Source organism: Bactrocera tryoni, chromosome 2 (genome assembly GCF_016617805.1).
Source record: "Bactrocera tryoni isolate S06 chromosome 2, CSIRO_BtryS06_freeze2, whole genome shotgun sequence".
NCBI classification, from domain to species: Eukaryota; Metazoa; Arthropoda; class Insecta; order Diptera; family Tephritidae; genus Bactrocera; species Bactrocera tryoni.
Window position 1 is genome coordinate 44,024,462 of NC_052500.1, and position 13,471 is coordinate 44,037,932.

General features: G+C 34.7%; 1 protein-coding gene and 1 pseudogene across 1 annotated transcript; both read left to right on the forward strand.

The window, feature by feature from the left end:
* The first annotated feature begins 8,287 nt into the window (after positions 1–8,287).
* On the forward strand, positions 8,288–9,007 carry LOC120769775 (annotated as a pseudogene).
* Positions 9,008–12,313: 3,306 nt separating this feature from the next.
* On the forward strand, positions 12,314–13,080 carry LOC120769773. Its single transcript, XM_040096954.1, has one exon. The coding sequence runs from the start codon at positions 12,408–12,410 to the stop codon at positions 12,978–12,980; it is 573 nt and encodes a 190-aa protein (XP_039952888.1). The 5' UTR covers positions 12,314–12,407; the 3' UTR covers positions 12,981–13,080.
* Positions 13,081–13,471: the final 391 nt, after the last annotated feature.

Consider the following 13,471-nt stretch of genomic DNA (forward strand, 5'->3'; position numbering starts at 1 on the left):
TGTTTAATTAGGAATTTAAAAGAAATGCGTTACACATTTCTGGATGATGGTTGAATAACTTCGTTGAGTTTAAAATATAAATATTCAATTCTTCAATATCATCTGCTACAGATCCGGCTAAAAAAAATATCATTTTCCACCTCAATATAACTTATAATAGTAACGTTTGAAGGGATAATATGCGCGGCGACTACTACGTGTGCAGCTGCTTACAAGGTGAGATTTCCCTGAAAAACGCGACTTTTAAAATCATGTGTCAATTTAAAAGTTCGATTTATGGAAGGAAGTTTGTATGTAATTTGACTTCTATTGCCAATTCAAGAGTTCGAGTTAAGAAGAATTATAAAAGTTCAACCTTTCTTACATACTTGCATCATTATGTCACTACTTAAAGATATGAACGACTCTTTTGAGAATATTTTTGCCTTAATCCTCTTATTATATCTGAGGATATCATAAAAATCTCCTCGAGCCCTTTAAAAAAAATGTTTAAATTTAAACTTTTCTGCAAAATTAAATTTTTTATGTATTAAAGATTACATTCTATATACCTATTTCAAACTTTTTTAATGATATTTTCCATTCTAAATGAGACCTTACTAATAATTGTCCAAAAAAACCCACACCTTTAACTTTTCACCAAGAGTTACAAAAATAAAAATTATAAGCCGTAGTTTTATAGGCGTTTTATAGCGGGCCATGCTTCTTCAGTGAGACTTGTAGCATATCCAAACCTTGATCACTGTACTTTTTTTTAATCTAAATAAAACTAGCTCTGGCATTTTCATATACATTCCTTATAAAAATTAGCCTCTTTATATGATTCTTTTAAATAAAATGCAAATAACACTATTATCACACTATTAATGAAATTTTATTAGTTAATAACATTAAATGTTATAATTAAATTCCTCTCTTCGTGAATGCATATCTGTATACATTTTTATAAGCTGTCTTTCGAATTCAACACCCAAAATTTTCCAGATTTCACTTTTATATGCCAGAATTTTATTTTTTCTAAAGTAATATTGTACATATACCATTCGTGGTGAGGCTTTATGCCAAACAGTAACTCCCGAGGTAGGTAAAATTTTGCCAACTTATAAGTATTTATACAAAGCTTTCATGAATAAACGTATTAGGGGTATTCTCTTTCTCTTGCAAAACACTTGCCAATATTTCCTCTTGGTGCACCGGCACAACAACAAATATACGCAGAAAATTATTTGCAATGGCTGTAAAATATGTCAGACCAAAACCTATGTATATTTGCATGCAATGTCACGTAAAATATAATTGCAACCCTGTTTAGCTGTCATTTTACATAAAGACATATTATGTCGTTAAATTGTTGAGGAAGTAAGTTTTAAATAGATTTTATGATTTCTATTTAAATTATAAGGATTTGTTACAGTTTTTTTTGTTAAAAATTTATTCAGAAGGTGCGCCAATTCTCAATAGCCATGCGTAATAGTCATTCACAATAAATTGACCGAATTAGCCATTCATATATCACTAGATTCTGCAATGGGTGCTCTCGTGCCCTTGTATATTTCGGTATAGTATTTTTGCAATCTGCAATCTTGCAAGAGCAAGCGAATACCCCTATTATGTTATAAGATATGTTAAAATTATACTTTACGGGGCATCTCGACAGGATAGGATTTAGAGAATACTAACTGTCAAACGTACGGTGCAGAGTCTTGGACGATGTCAACAACGGATGAGTCCACGTTGCGAGTTTTCGAGAGAAAGTTCTGCGAAAGATTTATGGTCCTTTGCGCGTTAGCCACGGCGAATTCCGCACTCGATGGAACGATGAGCTGTACGAGATATATGACGACATTGACATAGTTTAGCGAATTAAAAGACAGAGGCTACGCTGGCTAGGTCATTTGTTCGAATGGACGAAAACACTCCAGCTCTGAAAGTATTCGACGCTGTACCCGCCGGGGGAAGCAGAGGAAGAGGAAGATCTCCACTCTGTTGGAAGGACCAAGTGGAGAAGGACCTGGCTTCGCTTGGAATATCCAATTGGCGTCACGTAGCGAAAAGAAGAAACGACTGGCGCGCTGTTGTTAACTCGACTATAATCGCGTAAGCGGTATCTTCGCCAATTAACAAGAAGAAGAAACGGAATATCAATATGCTTGCAAATATATTTATTTTAGTTATTTGAGGTGTAGAATCCAAAAAAATGAGAACAAGTGTTCACATTTGTCTTAATTTTAACTTAATACTCATCCAAACAATCTGTAATTTGGTTGGTTCACATTTTCATCTGTCAAAGTGAGGTTTCTTGCTTTTTACCTTGCTATGCTGAATGAATAAAAGCGATGAATTGGCAATGCCTCTAGTTCAATATACAACCCTGGAAGACGGAGGTAACAGATTGCACAAACACATTGAAACATTTTCAGCTGTTCACTAACACTGTTACATTTTCTGGAATTCAATTGAATGGGAGATTACGTAAGTAAGATAGAGAAAAAACTATCCACATTCTAAACTTATTGTAATGTTAACTTGCTAGAATAGGAAAGACGGATACCCAATTTTTCAAGAAGAAGAAAGCGAAAAGCGCAGTTTATTTTGGACATACATAGATAACATGATACGAGACTCTTTAATTCGAGAGAGAGCTGTCAAAACTCGCATTTTTTATAACATTTGTCAATGATGCAACTGCTGAAAAACATATTGAGAATGTAATAAATTATACAAAACACTAAATAAAACACTTTGAAAATGCATACATATATAAAAGCTATAATGCAAAATCATTAATAAATTTACATAAACATTTATTTTGCCAAAATATGTTCGCACAGTTCAATTAAATTTCATTTCACACTTATATCGTCAAGTAATTATAGCGTTTTACTTCTGGCATCCCGCCTTTTCTGAAATCAACTATCAAAAATTCCCTGATCTCCTTGGCTGTCAAATAATCAGGGAACGCGTTTGAAAAATGAGAGCCAATGCGAGAGTCTCGTATCATATTATCCATGTTTTGGATTTAAAAGAGGTAAGTTTGGTATTTGATAATTTGATATTTTATAATTAATTTATTATATGTATATTATTAATTTCTTTTATATATTATAGAGAAAAGGAAAAAGCTTAAGAAGGAGAAAAAGGTAAGCATTGTGAATTGAATGTTGTGTGTATAATTAAAAATTTTAATATTACAGAAATCATTTGGACCATTTGGAAAATTCAAATCTATTGCGTATAACAAATAGGCACAATTCCGATTTCTTTGGCGCCGCGATTTGAAGGTACCGTTGGAAAGAGGAAGTCCTCCTGAAAAAAAATTCCCAAAATTCGAACATTTCAACAAGCTATTTTACCACATTAAACACACTTTACTCACATTTTCCATTTGAAATTAATTAAATTTAATTATAAACTTTTTACACATTTTACACTTTAAACGGTCATTTTACCGAAGAAATCTTTATTTTAAAAATTACATTTTACACTCGTAGTGAACATCATGTGTGTGCTAAAAATTACGATGAAATGGAGCGCTGCCATGTGAAAATAAGCAAATTCGCTGAAATGCCTTTTTTCCCAAGAATTCCTCTATCCATTCATGTGGATATGTGCTTTAATTAATTTAATAAACAAATAAGTAATATTATATAATAATATTATATATATTGTCACCTAATATACAAAAAAACGAATTATCAAAAATAAATGGAAAGCGCTGACAGATATAATAACAGAAATTTAACCATTTTATAACGAAAACTCAAATTTTGTTTCAATATCAGTGCAAGACAACCAAAAAATATAATCACTTTATAACAAAAAGTCAATATATTTTTTAATTTTTCACGCAGAAAGGAGTACTACGCGAAAGTACTTCAGTCACACCGGGTATTCGCTCGGCCAGGGTTATTTTTTTAAAGCGCGGCCGAAGGCCGCCAACGCAGTAAGGAGTACTTCGCGAAAGTACTTCAGTCACATAAATAACGTATTACACATATATGTACATATCGTCACCTAAAATGCAAAATAACGTAACAACATTCTCGGAAATTTACAGTGGCATGAATGAAACACGAAATAAAATGGAACATGAGTGAAACAAAATTTTAATATTGGTTAAAACTAGTTTATATTTGATCGGAGAACCGGAAAATGTTCAACATATGTAATATTATGTATATAATTTGAAGTAGTGAAGCGTAATCTATAAGACATTCAATTTCGAATTTTTTGATGATACGTTATTTTGCATTTCAGGTGACGATATGTAGAAAGTATTTTTTTATAGTTAATATAGAAAAAAGAATCGCGCCATAAAATAAACAAAGAAAAATTGTTAAAAATCCTACATATTTACTGTTTAAGATATGGCAAGGCTCGTTTTCCTCATAATTGTAAACAATCTAACCTTTTCAACCATGAGTGTGTTAAGTGATTTTTAAACTAGTAAATTTAGGTAAAATATAGCAAAATAAAAGTGAAATGTGAACTTATTTCAATGTTTAGAGTGTATATTTAAATATGCAGAGTGAAAAACGTGAAAAAATTTAGTGAAACATAGAGAAATACCATGTGTTATTAGTGCAAATTTTTGAACTTTTATTCGTGGATATTTTAAAAAATAAAAGTTATTTTTATACTATTTTTCGATATTTCTTCTCTGGAGAAGCTTCCCTATCTGTACATACCCCATTTATACGGAAACTCAGTTTTTTTACCCCTCCACCAAAGTAATCGGAATCGTGTCAACAAACAAATAAGAGAGTAAGTTTTAAATTATTAAAGTTAAATAGTGCATATTTAATCCAAATAGTTGTTATTGATAGTGAATTTTTGTGAAATATGTAATTTGTGCGTTATATCTACATATACATATATGTAAATGTAAAAATTTTAAAATCTAAATTGAAACGAATTGTGCGGTTACAATTATAATTGTGTAGAATTTAGAATACCGTCCCAGGATTTCGGGACTAAAATGGGTATGGTGGGATAGAGGAGGTTCTTCAGATCAATAGTGCAATCCTTTAATTGATGTTAAATAAATATAATTGAACAATAAGTTAATATTAAAAAAATGCACACGAATTAGTGAAGTGTTAGTGGACATAAAACTGCAAAATATTTTACACTTATATTATTAATTTTAAGTCGAAAAATACGTTCTTCGAATAGTGGTGAAATAATTTTCAGCTTTAAACGCAAATATCTCGAATATTCCCGCGAGTATAAGTATATATACTCTTGAACTGAAGAACCTTCTCTATAATTAAAAATGTTCACTTGTTCGTTTAAGATATCTGATCGTATGCAGAATATCCAAATTTGTTTAAAATAAAAGCAACATTAGTGTTTCATAATGAATAAAAGTGAACATAGTTCGAATATACATATACGCAAATTAAAATATCACTAATCATCGCCTTTTTTATGATTTTTCATAGAATGAATTTCGATGACCTCGTGGAAGAAAGGGATTCCGAAGTTGAATGCTCACAACCGTTGAGCCCCAATAGAGGTTGTATTGAACATAAATATTTTTCATTTTTTAATAATAATTTTTTACAAACAGAGTGTTTAAAAAAATATCTTACAACCTCGTTTGCGCTCCTCGAGTTGAACCATCACATCACCGTCACCATCTTCTGGCGGCCATGCAGGTATAATGTGTTATTATATAAATGTATAAGTATTTGCTTTATAAAAATACATTTATGCTTTTCAGATATAATCCAGAAGCTGGATGCAATTGAAACCCGACTCACTGCCATTAAAAAGTCCCTAACAGACAAAGTATAAGGAAGTAAGAAGGATGGGGTCATGTTGGAGGATGGGGTCATGTGTAGAAGTTCACGCAAGTGAGGAAAGTTCTCTGATCGCCATTCACTTGGGAGTGGCCAGAAACGATTCTTTTACATATGACTCAAGCAGCTCACGACTTCCGGTCTTTGACCAAGTATCCTCTGGGTAGCCTAAGAACATCCGTTCGAAGGTGAGCTAAAGTGAGAAGGCGAAACATCCCCTGCATAGGGTTGTGCGCTGGGTTTGGGACCCGCCACGTAAAAAGCCTACCCCGATGAACAGTAACAACCAGCCTCGGATGAGAGACCCCCCTTTTGATGACGACCACGGCAAACGAAATAAGGACTACGATTTAAGGGCATGCACCTGGAATGTCCGGTCCCTTCATTGGGAAGGTGCCGCTGCCCAGCTGGTTGATGTCCTCGTGAAAATATAAGGGAACTGTGGGACGGCATTTCAAACTCCTTACGTACAGCTGCATCCGAAACCCTTGGTTTTCGGAAAGTGCAAAAGAACAACTGGTACGACGAGGAGTGCCGTGCCGCAGCGGAGAGAAAACAGGCTGCCTACCTCGCAACGTTACGATCGACCACAACACGTGCGGGATGGGATAGATACCGAGAATTGAAGAGGGAAGCGAGACGCATCTGCAGACAGAAAAAGAAAGAGGCCGAAATGCGTGAGTATGAAGAGCTTGATAAGCTGGCCGACAGGGGTAATGCTCGAAAATTCTACGAAAAAATGCGGCGGCTTACAGAAGGTTTCAAGACCGGAGCAAACTCTTGTAGAACCCCCAAAGGTGATCTAGTGACCGATGCCCAGAGCATACTTAAATTATGGAGGGAACACTTCTCCAGCCTGCTGAATGGCAGAGAATGCACAACGCCAGGAGAAGGCGAACCCGATTCCCCAATCGATGACGATGGAGCAGACGTCCCATTGCCCGACCATGGAGAAGTTCGAATAGCAATTACCCGCCTGAAGAACAACAAAGCGGCGGGGGCCGATGGATTACCGGCCGAGCTATTCAAACACGGCGGCGAAGAACTGATAAGGAGCATGCATCAGCTTCTTTGTAAAATATGGTCGGACGAAAGCATGCCCAACGATTGGAATTTAAGTGTGCTATGCCCAATCCATAAAAATTGAGACCCCACAATCTACGCCAACTACCGTGGGATAAGCCTCCTCAACATCGCATATAAGGTTCTATCGAGCGTATTGTGTGAAAGATTAAAGCCCACCGTCAAAAAACTGATTGGACCTTATCAGTATGGCTTTAGACCTGGAAAATCAACAACCGACCAGATATTCACCATGCGCCAAATCTTGGAAAAGACCCGTGAAAGGAGAATCGACACACACCACCTCTTCGTCGATTTCAAAGCTGCTTTCGACAGCACGAAAAGGAGCTGCCTCTATGCCGCGATGTCTGAATTTGGTATCCCCGCAAAACTAATACGGCTGTGTAAACTGACGACGCTGAGCAACACGAAGAGCTCCGTCAGAATCGGGAAGGACCTCTCCGAGCCGTTCGATACCAAACGAGGTTTCAGACAAGGCGATTCCCTATCGTGTGACTTTTTCAACCTGCTTCTGGAGAAAATAGTTCGAGCTGCAGAACTTAGTAGAGAAGGTACCATCTTTTATAAGAGTGTACAGCTGCTGGCGTATGCTGATGATATTGATATCATCGGCCTTAACACCCGCGCCGTTAGTTCTGCTTTCTCCAGACTAGATAAGGAAGCACAGAAAATGGGTCTGGCAGTGAACGAGGGCAAGACGAAATATCTCCTGTCATCAAACAAACAGTCGTCGCACTCGCGACTTGGCACTCACGTCACTGTTGACAGTCATAACTTTGAAGTTGTAGATAATTTCGTCTATTTAGGAACCAGTATTAACACCACCAACAATGTCAGCCTGGAAAGCCAACGCAGGATTGCTCTTGCCAACAGGTGCTACTTCGGACTGAGTAGGCAATTGAAAAGTAAAGTCCTCTCTCGACGAACAAAAACCAAACTCTATAAGTCGCTCATAATTCCCGTCCTGCTATATGGTGCAGAGGCTTGGACGATGTCAACAACTGATGAGTCGACGTTGCGAGTTTTCGAGAGAAAAGTTCTGCGAAAGATTTATGGTACTTTGCGCGATGGCCACGGCGAATATCGCATTCGATGGAACGATGAGCTGTACGAGATATACGACGACATTGACATAGTTTAGCGAATTAAAAGACAGCGGCTACGCTGGCTAGGTCATGTTGTCCGAATGGACGAAAACACTCCAGCTCTGAAAGTATTCGACGCTGTACCCGCCGGGGGAAGCAGAGGAAGAGGAAGACCTCCACTCCGTTGGAAGGACCAAGTGGAGAAGGACCTGGCTACGCTTGGAATATCCAATTGGCGCCACGTAGCGAAAAGGAGAAACGACTGGTGCGCTGTTGTTAACTCGGCTATAATCGCTTAAGCGGTGTCTACGCCAATTAAGAAGAAGAAGAACAGACAAAGTAAGTAACGCAGTATTACATTACCAAATTAAAACAGAAGCTAATTTTTATAATTTAATTTTCTAGATGCCAAAAAAGGCCGAGATGCAGGCACAAAGCAAATTATTGCGCGAATGCCGCGTCATAGCGGCAAAGACGCATCATTCAATTATCCGCATCACCGGTGACTTGGAGGACGAGCTGTACGTAATAGCTCGCTTCGAAACTGCCTATGTCATCGGAACAACACGTGCGCTTCGTGGAAAACAAACTTTCACAAAAGAAAAGCACGGATGCTACGGTAAATATTTCGTTTTTAAATATTATGCGATTGTAATATAATTTACTATATTTTTTTTTACAGATGCGGCTAATATTGAAGTCAAAGGGCGCAAAAGGCAGTGTGGACGGCGTACTGCGTGGTATGCTTTCTGACGATCTAATGTACCACTACAATTTAGAGAGAATTTAGGAAAAGGGATCCCTACTAAAGCTAAAGGTCGTAGGATTAATTTTTGGTAGGTTTTTTTTACTGATATATATTGGAATGTCTTAACTTATACCGTTTCATTTTAGATATATTTCCTGACAAGGAAAAGAAACCACTATCTGTGGGGAGTTCCGGAGATTTGTGGCTTTAAGTCACAATCGTTTTAAGCAAAAAAAGCATAAACTTAAGCCAAAATTAATATAATTTTTCTTATTATTATTTATATATATGTATTAGTTTTAAGTTGTAAATATTAGTTCAAAGTTGTACAAATATTAGTTTTAAGTTGCACACATTAGTTTTAAGTGGTATATATTAGTTCTAAGTGGTACATACTAGTTTTAAGTTGAAGTTTCTAGTTTTACTTTTATAAATATGAATTTTTAGAATTATAATTTTTATACTGAAATAAAGTCAATTTGTATTATATTTCTGTCGAATGTAATAATAATAGGCAGATTATTAGTTTAAGTAAATATTTAATTATTTTGATTTTATTATCAAATAAAGCGAAATAATAAAAAAACTGAATTTTTTTTTAAAGAATTGAATTTGCTAGAAGTAACAAATGGGTAACAGATAATATTGTTACTGCTTGTTCTTGCTAACATGTTTATATGTTATAGGTGACAAACTGATAACGAAAATAATAACACTAACAGATATTCGGGTAACAAATACTTTTTGTTATCCATAACACAAAGGTAAGCTATGCGCTAACAAAAAAATGTGTTACCCGTAACATACTGTGAAGAGATTTGCTAACAAATGCATGTATTCTGTTAGAACAAGGCAGCATGCGATATTTGCCATTGGTTAGAGCGAGATAACCATTGAACATCAAATAGCTATGTGTTATTTTTTTCGCACTCTCTGAACAAAAGTAACAAATATTTTAACGAATGCAAAAGTGAACAATAATAAGTCGCTTACACGTTTGCTAACAGCTACCCGTCTTGCAGGGAAGCTATGATAACTTATGACAGCTAACATTATTATGTTGGATAAGGCTTCCATACAAAATAAGCTAATAGCTTAAATTGCTGGTCAAATAAAACACGCCTAATATTATCATAGAGTGTTATAGCCCTGACAGACGAGCAAAATTAACGCGCCTAAAGCTACGCTAATGCGCATTGCAATTTTATAGTGACAGACTTGTGCATTTAGACAGCTGATAGTGAAATTTGTTTATTTATTTAAAAAAAGTGAAATAAAAATGAATAAGATAAATTTTTAATAGAAATTTTGGTATTTTTGGAAAATCAATTTAAATTTACGAAAAAATTCGTTTATTATTAACTACGTTAAAAGATAATAGCGTGAAATTAAAAGTAATAATTGATTGAAATGCGGAAAAAGTGCGCGAAAAGTTAAAATAATGGAAAAATGGATAGCACACTGTGGGTTGTTTATTTTCTGCCATCTAAATATATTAAAATGTTTTTTGTTAATATACTAGCACATAATTTAATTAGCAATAAAAAACTGCTTATTTCTGATGCTGCAAACGCAATGGAGGCGGCAGACTTCAAGCGACATCTGTCAAAAAATAGAAAAAATCGGCCATTTTTGAGCAGTGTTGCCTACTCAAATTTGGTAAATTCAGCTAAATGCACGAAATTTTTGTGCATTACGAACTTGCATTAATGCTATGTGCGGACCGACATTAAAAACATTTTGAAAACACATTTGTATGTTGTGGAATCTAAGTCATTCGGACCGACAATGTGTGTTTTCGATGAGTTTTCACCGACAACTATCAATAGCGGCATTCTCTTGTTCTTGCAAGATTGCACGATGCTACAAAATGCAAAAATCCTATACCAAAATATGCAAGGCCAAGAGAGCACCCATTGCAGAATCTAGTGATATATGACGGCACGAAAATAAACATGGGTTTTGGTCTGACATATTTTACAGCCATCGCAAATAATTTTCTGCGTGTGTTTGTTGTTGTGCCATTGCACCAAGAGGAAAATTCTGCAATTTCTGCACAGGGCACGGTTTTGCAAGAGCAAGAGATTCCTCCTAATATTAGAATATCATGTGACAGCTGTATTTGTTTATAGAATGTAAACAAATATCAAGTGACAATTTAAGGCCGGCAAAATATGTCTTCCAAAAACATCGATTAAACTAGAGCAGGCACTAATTATAATGAGTGGAATGTAAGTTTTCAAGTAGTTTTCAGCGAAAACTGTGTTTTTGTTTGACAGATTTTACATGGAATAAAACACAAGTTTATGTGCGAAAACCAGTTTTTCCCACGAAAACATGTTTTCGTTGTCTGTCCGAACATAGTATTACATGGGTCAAATGCGCAAGTAAATGTAAATTAAGCCCGCTAATGCATATTAGCGCTGTCGTCTGTCAGGGCTATTACTTATTTGTGTATATTAAATAAAAAATGTTCACAACTCAATTATAGCTTGAAAAATGCTGGAAAGTATTTTTTATTATAGTTACTATAGAAAAAAGAATCACGCAAAAAAAATTAAGATGTGGCAACGCTTGTTTTCTTCATAATTGTAAACAATCTAAACTTTTCAACGATGAGTGTGATAAGTGATTATTAAATTAATAAATTTAGCTACTAAACAACAAAGTAATAGTGAAATGTGAACTTCCTTCAATTTTTAGTGTTTATATTTAAATATACAAAGTGAAAAATTAAAAAAAAATTAGTGAAACATTGAGAAATACTATGTGTTATTAATACAAATTTTTGAATTTTGAATCGGGAATATTTTAAAAAATATAAGCGTTAGCAATATTTGTTATTTGTTAGCCTAACAGCACATACCCCATTTATACCGAAATTTGATTTTAAATTTTGATTTAATTGGAATCGTGCCTGTCTACTGAATGCATGTAGTGTCAAAGTAGTTTAGTCCGTTGCCTTGCTCTTGCAAAACCTTTGAACGGTGCACAAATTGTAGAATTTTCCACTTGGTGCAACGGCACAACAACAAACACACGCAGAAAATTATTTAGAATGGCTGTAAAATATGTCAGTCCAAAGCCCATGTTTATTTTCGTGCTTTGGCACGTAAAGAAATAATTGCAACCCTGTGCCACATTTACATAAAGACATATTTCGTCGTTAACTGGTTGAGGATGGTAAGTTTTAAATAGATTTTATAATTTTTACTTAAATTATAAAGAATGAATGCAGAAGGTGCGCTAATTCACAATAGTCAATGGGTGCTCTCTTGGCCTTGCTTATTCCGGTATAGGATTTTTGCATTTTGTGTCATCGTGCAATCTTCCAAGATCAAGAGAATCCTAAACCCTAATGATATTTTTTTGGCAAGAATTATATTTAATTCGTATTACGAATATATATTTTTAATAACATGGAAAACATTCAAACGAAGCCACTGTGTTTGTATATAACTGCAACTGTCAAAATTTTACTTTCCATTTGGCACACAGTCAGTTTGACAAAAAGTTCTTGCTGATTATTTAAGTGTTGACACTATATAAGTAAAAATCGGTTAAAAACTGAGTTTCATCGAAAACCAAAATATGTACCATCATAAAGATTTACCGTGTATGTATTGCTTATGGTATTTTACAAACATTTTGTAATTTAGGGGAACGAGTATTCTACATATTTGTGCAATGTCTTACTTATTAACTGAAATAGCTCTCGAAATGCTTGGATATAAGTTTTATGATATTGATGGGAGTTTCGGTCCTACTAATTTTCAACAAAATACTGCTGGACAACAGAGTCAGACGAAAGAAATATATACTGAATCTTTGCAAAATGTTATGGTGTTAGATACGGAAAATGAAAATAATACTACTACCTCCAATGAAAGGAAGTGTGATGAAAATACAAAATCGGATGATTCCTCTGATATAGCAGAAAGAAATTATGGGCAAATAAGGACGTTCTCAGCAGGCTTAAAGAAGCTTTTGGATCTCGAATATGACCGACTTCGAAGTCAGGTAGAACAGACAATGCAATGTGAAGCTGTTCGTATTGTTGATGCAAACCTGAATGGGTTACAAGAAAAAAATGGCTCTGACGATGGGTTGAAAATATTTATACGCAAAGAGAAAGAAAAATTAAAAACCGAAGCTCATACTCTTAAATCTTTTCGAAATTTGGTGGAAAAAAGCACATTCAAAATGAACCCGGATGTTTTCAGACAGTATGAGAGAGTATTTGTTGGTAGTAATAAATAAGTCAGCAGTCAGCTGTAGTTTTAAGTGATTTAATCAGTTTAATATAAGTTTGATGTATTATATTGTTTGCAGAATACATGCCCTAACCCATATACATACATATCTACTTGTATAATTGCATACGTCTACCTCCGCGTATAAATACGCATTTGAAAAACTTTAATCTGACTAAGCTCTAGAGAAGGAGAAAGAGTACAGTATGTGTGTATACTTGTTAGGCACGATTCCGATTACTTTGGCGGAGGGGTAAAAAAAACGAATTTCCGTATAAATGGGGTATCTACGGATAGGGAAGCTCCTCCAGAGGAGGAATATCCAAAAATAATGTAAAAATTACTAATATTTTTTAAAATATTCACGATTAAAAGTTCAAAAATTTGCACTAAGAAAACATAATATTTCTCTATGTTTCACAAAATTTTTTCACATTTTTTACTTTGTATATTTAAATACACACTATAAGCTTTGAAATAAGCTCACATTTCACATTA

Coding starts and splice junctions, on each gene's coding strand:
- LOC120769773 (XM_040096954.1), top strand. CDS start 12,408: ATGTCTTACTTATTAACTGAAATAGCTCTCGAAATGCTTGGATATAAG.